Here is an 11,413-nt window from a genome sequence, read left to right as displayed (position 1 = left end):
CCCAGAGAAGAATGTGCCCAAAACAGAAGAGCTTGTCACTTGGGAAGAATTGTTTTCTGTAGTAGCTGACAGGTATGTGGTTTCTGTTATCTGCACATGCAAATCAGGGGCGGGAGCGGCTGTTACCACAACTGCTGGATATGGGCTTCATGGTTATTCACTCTCATTAAAACACTTACCTCTACAGCTTTGTTTTTCTTTTCTTTAAATCATAGAGCCTATGTCCCAAGGCTCAAGCTCCATCATCTTTTGCCCCATGTAGGACGGCGGTAAGGTGCTGACTCTGTGATTCCTATATTACAAGTGAACGGAATGAAGACCACTGACCCAGAACACATTTCCTAGTTCATGTCTCACCTTCCACATCCCTGGACCTTTTTGTAAGAGACTGCAAGAATTCAAAGACCTAAGCAGTTGCTTGAAGCCTCATTTCCTATTTCAAAGTGCACTGAGACGACTACATGAAGATGCTATTCTTCCCTGCAAGCCCAGCTCACTGTGTAGCTTGACATGCTCCTCAGTTGTGGCTGTGTGATAGTACTAGTGATGCACAGCACATCAGAATAACTGGGAAGAGATGTGTGTGATTCCTGCACCGGTCTGAAGGGCCCAAGAGACCTGACCTGGTTCCCAATTCAAGATGTTGCAAGTCTTTGAAGGGTTAAATCTAGACAGGTGTTTCTGTCCCAGTTCCTGGGGAAGCGTTTGCATTTCTTGTGTAAAAAGATTAATATATGCTAATTATTGACTGGTTCAGTTCTCATCCTATTTCAGAAGCAATGCAAACATTTCCAGGCATATTATCTTCAAGCAATGGAGGATATCCAGAGTGGCTCCAAGGTTATGCAGCTGTAATGTTGAAAGAATGCCCTGGAAAAAAAAATGCATTTTGTATCTTTATATTGTTCTGCCAAGGCAGGAGTTGCCTCCATACAGTAGTGCTACTCTAAATAGCCAGCAGTCTGTGGGCTAGAAGCTAACTCGGCAGTTCTATGTAATTATGTTTTCTCAGTAGTTCTTTTCCCCTACTCTGGAGAGAGGGCCAGAGTCCAAATATAACAAGGCTGGAAGAACCTTTTTTTTTCTTTTTCTTTTTTCTTTTTTTTTTTCCTTTTTCTTTTTTTCTTGCTCTTTTCTTTTCTTTTTTCTCTTTTTTCTCTTTTTTTTCTTTTCTTTTTTTCTTTTTTTTTGTAAGTGACGTTTCCAGCCACGGCCCAACAGTAACCTAACAGAGTAAGAATTGCTGCTTAGGATCTTTTCAGCCCATTTTGGGACAGTTATCTTTGTGCAGCAGATCAGGACACATAAAACGTGCTGCAGCTGAGCTGGGTGGAACTTTGAAGGGAAGCAATGGTGTCAAGTGAGTCAAACCTACAGGCACAAGTGCAACCCATTCCTTTTGGGAGAGCATTTATGCCACAGCCAGAAAGAGATGCCAGGGTGCAGCACGTGGTTAAGGTGGCTTAGTGGTGGTATTAATTTCACTTTGTTCCCTCTCAATCACAGATGGGTACAGGGATTGTGAGTGCAACCAAGAGCCTCTCATTTTCTCCCCAGCTGTCTATAGTAGGGAGCTAGGGACAGAAATATCCATTCAAACCACTGTATAATTGCTACCATTATGAGCAAGGAAGCAGTCCCAGCTCCCATGTGCCTTCTGCCCCTTAGGTCTCTCTGGGTTTACTGATGTGCCTGAAGCAAGACTAAATTCCTTTATCAAGTGAGTACAAAATGAGTGAGAGTACCTACAACTGTGTAGTGTACGGAAAACTCAGAGGAGATAGAAATGAATTCAAGTCTAATGAACTAATTCAAGTGTCAGGAGTGAGCTGAGAGGTCAGCATCAGTTACAGCCCCCAGTCTCTGAGCTAGCCTGGGCATCATTCCACTGCCTTGACAGACCTGCTGTGACACATTCTGCTCCAGTAGAAAACAAGCACTGGTGTCTCCCTGATCACATGCCTCAAAACCAGTGTGGAAGACTTATTCCTGGGGGCAAATTAGTCCTCTGCCACACCAAATTTCTCCTGGGCTAGCCAGGAAGGCATAGAAGCTTGAGGGGAACAGAGGCAATAGAGCTACTGGTGTTTCAACAGTAGATCAGAGGCTTTTTCTCACCTCTACTGCCACACTGCTGACCACAAAGACAATATATTCAGGTCTCATCAGTTCAAGATGGCTCCAAACTAAGTGATCTAGAAAATAGAATCTTAGAGAATGCCAAGAGGCAGTTTTGTCAGTCACCCACACTCTTCTATGGCTACTGGGAATACAGTAAGTTATGGCCTAGGCAGAGGATCTAAACCAGGGCCTGGAGACAGCAGAAAGTTGGTTATTTAGAGGACTACATAAATACTCCCCTCACTTCTCCTGCCACCTCAAGGTCAGGTACTTTCTTTCCCATCAGCAAAAGAACATCTTACCAGGCCGAGGTATAATCTACGCTAGCTCTTCTGCTGCTGTTGAGGATAATGGGATGAGGCAGGGTAAGACAGTAGCTGGGATATCGGGGGGTTAATGCCACCCTCTAATTTATTTCCCTAGGCTGCCACAAAAAAGCAATCTCTCAGGCTCAAGAGCTGCCTCCTCCAAAAAGCAGTGCCCTTGATTTCTACACTAGCATTTGGCAATAAGCCTAAATCTCTGTGGAGGCAAAGAGCTATCACTTTTATGAAGTCTAGGAAAGCCCTGGTTTGGGGTGTATTTATACTTGGGCAGTTACCATGCAGACAAAACCTTGTCTTCTCTGCCATGAGGAACAAGTGGGGAACAGCACTCAGCTGAGCTGAAGAGGCAGGTTTGATACACTGTAGGGTGAAAACTGAGGAAGAACTGTAGTTAGCACCACGCAGGAGAGGATGCAGTGATTACCAAGTCAACCCAGCACTGAAGCATAACATCAGGCTCTTTTCTGCTTATCTTGCCACCTGTAAAAGGAGACTTGCATTCTTCCAAGGTCATACATCCTACCTCTTCAGGGGCCTGCAGGGACTGTACATGGGAGGGAGTAGCCAGGCATAATGACACACTGTACAAGGTCGCAGAATATCTTACACAGTTAGGAGCATCTTTCCCGGTAAGAAGTGGGGCCTGTATGTACAAGTGTTACCTGTCTCTACAGGAGCCTGGGAAGCAGCCATTTTGATCAGGAGCAGTCCAGCAGTGCTCTTCTCCAAAGGAGCATCTGCTCTATGGTTAGAACCAGAAAGGTGAACAAAGGACCCTGGCTGCTTCCCTTTCTATCTGACCCCTCACAACACCAGTAGATAAAGTTTATATTGATTCTATTCTTCCTCTCTTCCTGCTGCTGTCCCCAGTCCCCCTCCAGCACTGACAGAGGGAGCTGGGGAGCAGGCAGCCTGGACAGTGCTGAGAGCATCACCACACAGAGGGGCTGAGCCCCAGTGACTGCCTCAGCAAGTGTAAGAACATATTCTGGTATTTCCCACAAAGAAAACAAATGAAAAAAAAGAGAAACAGGTGACCGATTAAAAGAGTTTCTCCCTCCTGTACATAAGATTCTGCAGTCACGCCGACAGATAGACATTAAATGATTCTTCCATAATAAATGGTTGGAGATAAAAGCCGGCGGTGGCTGCTGCTGCTGTTTGGATTGCTCCGTTGTCTGCATCTTTGTTTCTAGTTTGTTCCCCGGCCACTGTCGGTTGGCTCTGGGGCTGTCAGACCTTTGCCTCTAGCATTTCTAGGAAGAGTTTATGCATGGGAACCTTGCCCTGAAGTTTGATGCTGTAGAAGTGCTGCACAGCTTTGGCAGCCGTCTGCCGCAGGAGTGGCAAGGTCAGGAGCAGCTTGCCTGCTCGCCGGGGCTCCTCGTTGCGCTGACTCAGCTCGTAGTCCTGCAGGGCTTCATGGAGAAGGTCCTGGAGTTTCTGCACTGCATCCATGTCCTCTATGTGCATGGAGTCTAGGGGAAGGGAGAAAAGATAGTGAACAGACAAGTCAGACCACAGGAAGAAAATCTTTTATGGTCCTGAAGCTAAAGATGCTTTCTTTCCTTTTCTTCCTTTTGTGATTTTTTTTTTTCTCTCTCTCTCTTTTTTTTTTTTTTTTTTGGGGGGGGGGGGAGGGGGGAACGGAGGTTGAGGTAGGGGGAGTTGTTTAGTTTCTTAAGGAGGAAAAAACCTGCCTTGCTGGTGGGTGTTGGTGCGGGTGCTGTAAAGTTTAGTGTCACCCCAAAGGATTGGCCCTAGCAGTGCAGAGAGAGCAAGGTTGCCAGGGATAGGTGACACACTGTGTCCTGTGAGCTGCCCATTTTGCCAGTCACCCCAAAGCTGTGCAAGGGTCAGCCAGGGGCCTTTTGTGAGTTGCACATTCACTTGCCCTCCATACTCCTTATGGGAAGAGTCACCCCAAAAGGGGCAGCAGCTGCTGTGCTGCCACTTGGGAGCAATCTCATTAAGGATAATTAACACTGCTATAGTGCTTCATCTGTCTAAACTGCTTAATTGCCATGCAGCTGCTCTAGGTGTCAGCAAGACAGAAAAGCCCCAGTAGGTCACAACCAGTGTGCCCACGGGTGTTGCCACCCCCACCTTTGTGCATATGCCCACTGTTTTCAGAGACTGCCGGCAGATGCTCAGGGAGCTTCCTGCTTCAGTAAAGGAAACCTGTGCCTCCTACAAAGCCTCTTCTCTTGGGCTGCCAGTTCAGATTTCTACATGCTGCCAGAGGGGCTAGAAGGGTTTGCAAGGCTGGCACAGCTCCTTGGGAGACAAATGTAGCTGGTAATGACCCAGTCCAGTGAAATCTGAGTTGAACACAGGCTGCTAAACTTGTGGGTTAGTTATAGTGACTAAGGCCAGCATCAAAGTGCTGAGAGGTCATATTAGAGAAGATAACCAGGCAGTGCATCACTGAAGGTTTCTCTCCCTTTCATCTTGTTGATACTTGCTTCTTACAATTCTGAAAGAGCTGGAGACACTGTTCTCTTGTCTTCATTGTTCAGAGGCTTTTAATCAATACTGAACCCATTGATAAAGATTCCTGCCATGTGGCAATTAATCCAGAAGGAGCAGAAAAGGGACACTATGACCATATACATACAACACGAATATGAGGACATGAATTCCTCAGTGTGACAGCAGGGAAGGGGAGGAAAGCTGGCTGAAGTGCCAAAATCTCTCTAGAAATGTGTCATCTCTATGGAGAGCACAACACAAATTAGAAACTGTGAATTTCTTAAGATATGTGTAAAGTAAATGTTATTTATGATCCATGATTTATAAAGTATTACAACAGTTGGGAAAATAGTATGTCTAACAAGAAAGCTGTTTAAGAAGTTTTTTACAATGATTGCACTACTTACAGGATTGAAGAGTTCTATTTTCAAGAAGCCTACTGAGGAAGGAGTTGTTGTGCTGCTTTTTGTATGCAAGAAACAAGGCAAAGAAGCACAGAGAAGGGGTAGCAGATCCTCACAGTGACCTGAGCTAGCTGTAGAGGTTGATTCTGGAAAGTAGGAAGAAGCATGTTGCCAAATCATTCTGGCAACTTTGCCCAGCCAGGTAACACCTCTGGAAAATTTCCATGCACCACCCAGCAGAAGTGAACAGGATCCGTTTCCTGCCAAGTTGCAGAGGTCATTTTAGAGAGTGGAAACATTAAGCTGCAGCTCAGCAAGAAATGTTCTCCAGCATTTCTGTTCAATGTCCTTCTGGCTAGAGGCAAAAGGGGGAAAAGGAATTATAACCCATCAGAGTTTACATATCCTGATGTATGCTATAAGCGCCAATGAGTCATGTTTCAGATCAAAGTGGGTTCTTTTTTTCTGGGTACTGGTACTTCTGTACAGTAAAGAGAAAGCCAAAACTTCTCTTCTGCCACCTGACTTCTATGAGGTGACAACTAATCACTAGACATATACAGGTGGAGGACAAATAAAAATCAAAGCCCTCCCCCCTCTACTTGCTGAAAGAAGCTCAAAATTGGCAGCTGACTGCAAAAAATAAAATAACATAGCAGTATTAATTTCCTTGCAATCCATCAGTGAGCTGGTGTCAATGGCATTGATAAACTGTTAATTACAAAATCAATAGCTGTGAATTTTTACAGCTGTCAGAGCACTGAGGTGGAGGGAGTCTGCCTGACATAGGGTCAGCTGGCCTAGCAGTCAGTCCTCATGTCAGGAGCCCCTGGCATGGAGTACAGGGCAGGTGTGAGAACAGAGAAGGCTCCCTGCCTCCTCACTTAACTCTCTCTGGCAGGAATAGGAGAAGCAGGGACCTCACAGGACCCACTAATACAGTATTTGCTACACATCCCCTTGCTAGATCTAAACTTTGTTCACCTCATCTCAGGACTAAAATGCGTTGAGGGAAAAAAAGGGGAAATAAGTTTTGGCAAGCTTAGAATATCCTTAACTGAACATGTGCTGTATGCCAACCTGGAGAGCTCTTCAATACGCAGGTTGATCATTTTGTATTCCTGAGGAAAGAGGACTTAGGAATGTCTAAGAAGGGACTGCTTGCTCTGAAGGGTAACAAGTTGAGTCTACAGGACCCCTACTCTGAAAAAATGGGTGATCATATTGTTGGGACTTGCCTGCTGCTCTGACCATTAAGAAATAATTACTCAGCTCTCTAAAAAGCACTTACTAAAGACAAGAGTTTGCTTGAATTATCTTTGCCAGTCCCAGCAGGTGTGTCCTTGGTGCATTACACTGAGGACTCAATGATCAGCCACAGCTCTGGCAAGGTCACGCTATTGTCAGCTTCTCCTCTAGTGAGGAGTGAGCAAGCTCCTACTTCTGTTTTCATTTAATTTCCTAGAAACGAAGGGTCAATAAACATAGTGTGGCATGGGAGAGAGGAAGGTCCCTGGAAGCTGGGTTGCATGAGCAATTGCACCCAGAAGGCATAGGGGAAATTCAGGAATTTATATGGGAGTTAAGGCAGAAAGCAGGTCTAGGCAGCAAAAGGGCTAATATAGTTTAAAACTCAGCTTTAAACTCTGTTTCTGACCCAAGGGAGCTGAGGCCTGGCCCTGAATTAGTCTGCATTCTTACTGATGTAGGAATTGGCTGCTTGCATGCAAGCATATAAATGCAGACCCTGCAAGTTTACTCCATGTCAAAAATACACTAAGAAAAATAAACTGTATTAAAAGAATATGAAGGTTACATTAGAAGAATACACTTGCACTACTCTAGCTTCCTTATGTTGGGAGAGTCTTTAATTACACAAAGAAATGAGATCTCATGCTTTGCTATAATAAATTTCTATATTAATAACCAAGCAGGATTTTTGTGGATGATGCTCCTACACAGCTGCACTTCTAGCTGCATTAGGAGAAATCAGCGAAGTCAGAATGGCTTAGTCCTGGCAGCATCAGCAGAGAGTGCTTCTGCTGCACAGTGAAGAACTTGACAGCACCACGGCTCAGGTCCTGCTGTGTCTCTGCTCATAGCGCATCCCGGTGTGGCACTTAAACTGTCACCCTGTCACGGCCACTACCTTAGCACTTCAGCCTCTCTGAGGAGCCCTTCTCTCTGTTTAATCCTGTGACCTTCCTGGTAGACGGGAGGTAGGTTCTTTAACAGGAGTTAAAGAACCACAACTGAGAGAGGCCAGCCTTGGCCATCTGCCCATCCTGGTTCAGTGGCAAAGTGAAGGCAGCAATTAGAGCTAAAAAAGCAATATATGAGAAATTGAAAAAGGGAACTAGATAGCAATTTATATGAATAAGAAGTCACAAAGTGTAGAAAATCGATATGGGAAGTGAAGGACATCGGAGGAAAATCCATGGCTGGAAAGGCTAAGGACAATAAAGAAGTTTTATAAATCTTTAAGAAATAGATGAAAAATGACAATTTATTGTGTGGCTCTTTTCACCTGGACATAATTAAACTATTAATAGCAGCACAGAGGAGACAGAAGTCCTCAGTGAGTATTTCTGTCCTGTTTAGAAGAAAGAAGCATTATGTACCTGTGTTATATAAAGATGATGAAGACTTTAGTCTGCTGTTTATGCAAAATTATGCTAGACATCTGTTAGGGACAAACTTTACATAAAGTATTAGAGGTAGATAACTTGTTTTTAAAACTTCTAAGATTGCTGGCTGAGGCACATCTAAGGCAGATTGAAGATTAACAAGTCTTGGTATTGTTGAGAAATTCAAGATGACGGGAAACGTTTTAATGATATTTTTCCTAGATCATATCTGATCATTTCCATGTTAGCCTGATCTGAACAAGGGCAAAATAAAATGTGAGGGAGAAAAAGTTATGTTCAATTAAGACTTATAAGGTGGTATTACAACTACTGACAGTCAACACAATACTTTAGAATAGAGGTCTTGTAAAACAAACCTGATTTCCTTCTCTGATGAGATTACAAGTTTGGCTGATGAAGTTAACTGCATAGATATAATAGACTTAGGCTTTTATAAGGCATTTGGCTTAGCACCATGGGACATTCTCATTAAAAAATTATCACTATACAATATCAATAAAGCACACTTTCAATTGATTAGTAACTGGCTAGATGACAGATCTCAAAGTAGCTATCAGTGGTGAATCATGCCTGAAGGAGGAGTTTTCTAGTGGAAATCCACAGGGATCAGTAAAAAAACAGCTGCTACTCAACATTTTTATCAATGAGCTGTAAGTAATTTCCTTTTTTAATTTGAAATTGCTGCTACCAGGAAGTACGGATGGCAAACAGGCACAGAATGATGTAAAATGGTGAGGATAGGGCTGCCTCACAGCATTCTGGACCACTTGCTTACGCTTGAAGTAATATATCTATTAGGTATTAGGTAATGCAACCATGGAACAGGAAATTTATCATGTCAAGCTGTCAGGTTTAAAAAGATCTGGGCTCAGCAAAGACCAGTATCTAGAGGCTGAATTGAAGCAAACTGATGTTAAAGATGTGATGCCTTTTTTTTCACATTGAGAGAATGAATAACTTTTAGAATCAGCTACCAAGAAAGATGTAGATTCTCCTTCATTTAATCCCTTCAGATTCACACTGTGTGTCTTTCCAGAAGGTGGCTTTAGGAACCACAGATATTGGACTCACTGCTGGGCCACAAGAGTGAATTTTGTGACTTGTGGATGCAGTTCAGTGAGATCTGATGTGAGACAATCAGACTCAAGGGGTATAGAGGGAGCCCTCGTCACACAGTAGCTTTAGCAGTTGCTCTTTTGGAAGGGACTAGTGAGCTATGTCTGGCTATGCATGGCTTTTGTGCAACATCAGTGCAGCACACAGCATCTCTTGTGCTTTCCACAGCCTGCCTGCTGCAGCCCAGGCCAGACTGACACAGAAGGAAATGGTCCGAGGGCCCTGGCCTTTCTCATCCTCTTCACAAGAAGAAACAGAACAGGCAACATCAGCCAGCATGTTTTACTCTCCAGTAAGGCTCTCACTTCAGATCTACACTGTCTCCCAGTTAAGGGGAGGATTCAGTGTCTGTGGTCACTTAACATCTCCAGGACAGGATCAGATAGCCCCAGTCCCACAGCTTTTGGTGAGTTTTGAAACTGGGACCAGTGTTTCCATGTTTGCTGTCACTCATCAACACTACTGAGGTGGATGGAGGTGTAGCTCACATCCTCTTTTCTGAATTCACAGCACAGTAGTCAGATTGCTAGTGGAGGCACTAGCAATCTAGCACTAGCAAAAAGGCTCCACAGCCTTTTTTTTTTTACTGCCAGAAACCAGCCACCCCATTCCTGTCTGACTTCACTCCTTAATACAGGGTCAGAGGACAGATGGGTCTCTTGCAGTAGCAAGCCTCACTTCTCCCTGCTATCCAGCTTAGGTCTTACTCTGTGGACAGAGAGGAATTTTAAGTATGCTACATGACACAAGCAGAGCCCTGTTTCAGGCTCTGCCTTCCTCCCAGGCCATATAACAGCATGGGCCTTGACTCCTGACTGTGAGGCTGGCTGGGCTGGGGCTGTACCTGAGTTGGCGAGGGCCAAAGCTTTGAGTGTGACAAACTCCTCCTTTTCCACTTTAAGCTTCTTATAGCGGCGCACCAGCTGTAGGATGGCCATGTAGAGCTCCAGCAGCCCGGTCAGACGAGAATGTTCTTCATCCATGATGTAGTCCTCAGCATAGACAAGTTTGTCCTCGTACGGCAAGGAGCGGTACACAATGCCCAGGATGAGGATTTCCATCCAGGCACTCTGCAAGAGGCTCATCTGATCCCCAAGAGAGAGGTTGGAGAATCCTGACAGGGGTCAAACAACAAACAGGATCAAATGGGTGTGCAGCAAAAACAGCAAAACGCAGGAGTCTGAGGTTCCTAGTTTCCTTGGGTTTCATAGCAAGTACTCACCCCCACTGGCCTACGCCTTACAACAACGAAAGCTTACTGAAGTGACCCTGTCTTTGTGGCAGTCAGCACACATGGACCTTACCCTTCTCTTTGCTCCCATACCCACCCACAGCCTCAAACGGGAGTCCTGAGGCTCTGACTGCATTTATGGTAGCCCAGGGTTAATGAAAACCTCTTTTCAATGATCTCTTCTTCTATAGCAGCAACTGTTTTGTACCACATCATCCTGCTTCACAGTTCCGCTGTAGTTTTGTACAGCAGCCTATTTAGTCTGCTACAGCTGACCAAAGAGCAGAGAAGAGCACAGATAGCAGGAACAAGGGCTTCTGATGGGATAGGAGGGAATGACACAGATCTGAACTGCAAGCATGTCACAGTCTCCCATTTTGAGGTCCTGTCAACAACAGAACACCAAAATGTATTCAAAAGCTGACAGCATTTGTGAACAGAATCCCCTTCTATTCCTCTTTGCTACCTGAACTCCACAACATCAGTTTTCTGCACCTCACAGCCAACAATCCTATCCAGTGTCAAAAAACCACCTTCATGGTGCTGTATAAGGTACCTAAACCACAGCCAAACTCAGTAGCAACAGAACCAGCACCTCACAGTGAACCAAGTCATTCTCCTTAAATGCAAAAAGAGCAATTATCATCTGGAGACAGATCCCCCCACACACTTGACAGCCCCAGAGCTCACTCGAAAAGTGGAGAGGCAGAAAGATAGAGCCACCAACTGTCCTAGGAGGGAAAAGAAAGGGGAAAATCATGGGAAGGAAAGCTGTGTCTGTTACATCATCTGTACCAGGCACTCTTGAAAAACCCTGGGAAATGGGCACTGTGCAACAGCCACTACAGACATGGATGCCAAGCACAGGGTGTTGGTGCCACCTAGGAACCTGCCCACCACTGACAGGCAGGGATTGTGCTTTTTGGCAGCTCTAAAGGTTTCCAGGGCTGTGAGGGAATGGGACACTCAGGCACCCTTCAACTGGGAAGGCAAATGCTCCATTGGCCTCTACTGCCAGTTTTCTGCTTTATTGAGCCTCTGGCCTCACCAAAAGGCCAGTGAGCTCATTAGACCCTTACAGGAGCCTCCCAGTCT

General features: G+C 44.9%; 1 protein-coding gene across 3 annotated transcripts in view; it reads right to left on the bottom strand.

Annotated features, from left to right (window-relative positions):
* Positions 1-1,141: 1,141 nt before the first annotated feature.
* ESRRB (estrogen related receptor beta) overlaps positions 1,142-11,413 on the bottom strand; it is a 122,722-nt gene continuing 112,450 nt past the window's right edge. For all 3 annotated transcript variants that reach the window (XM_030451780.1, XM_030451779.1, XM_030451781.1), the window contains exons 6-7: positions 9,932-10,201; positions 1,142-3,925 (exon numbers count right to left, since the gene is read on the bottom strand). In XM_030451780.1, coding sequence (XP_030307640.1) covers positions 3,681-3,925; positions 9,932-10,201 — 515 coding nt within the window. In that variant the 3' untranslated portion in view covers positions 1,142-3,680. The remainder of the gene's footprint in view (positions 3,926-9,931; positions 10,202-11,413) is intronic.

The sequence above is a fragment of the Calypte anna genome, chromosome 5A (assembly GCF_003957555.1).
Source record: "Calypte anna isolate BGI_N300 chromosome 5A, bCalAnn1_v1.p, whole genome shotgun sequence".
In the NCBI taxonomy this organism is placed as follows: Eukaryota; Metazoa; Chordata; class Aves; order Apodiformes; family Trochilidae; genus Calypte; species Calypte anna.
The sequence above is the reverse complement of the archived record's forward strand: the minus strand, read 5'-3'. Positions and strand labels throughout refer to the sequence as shown.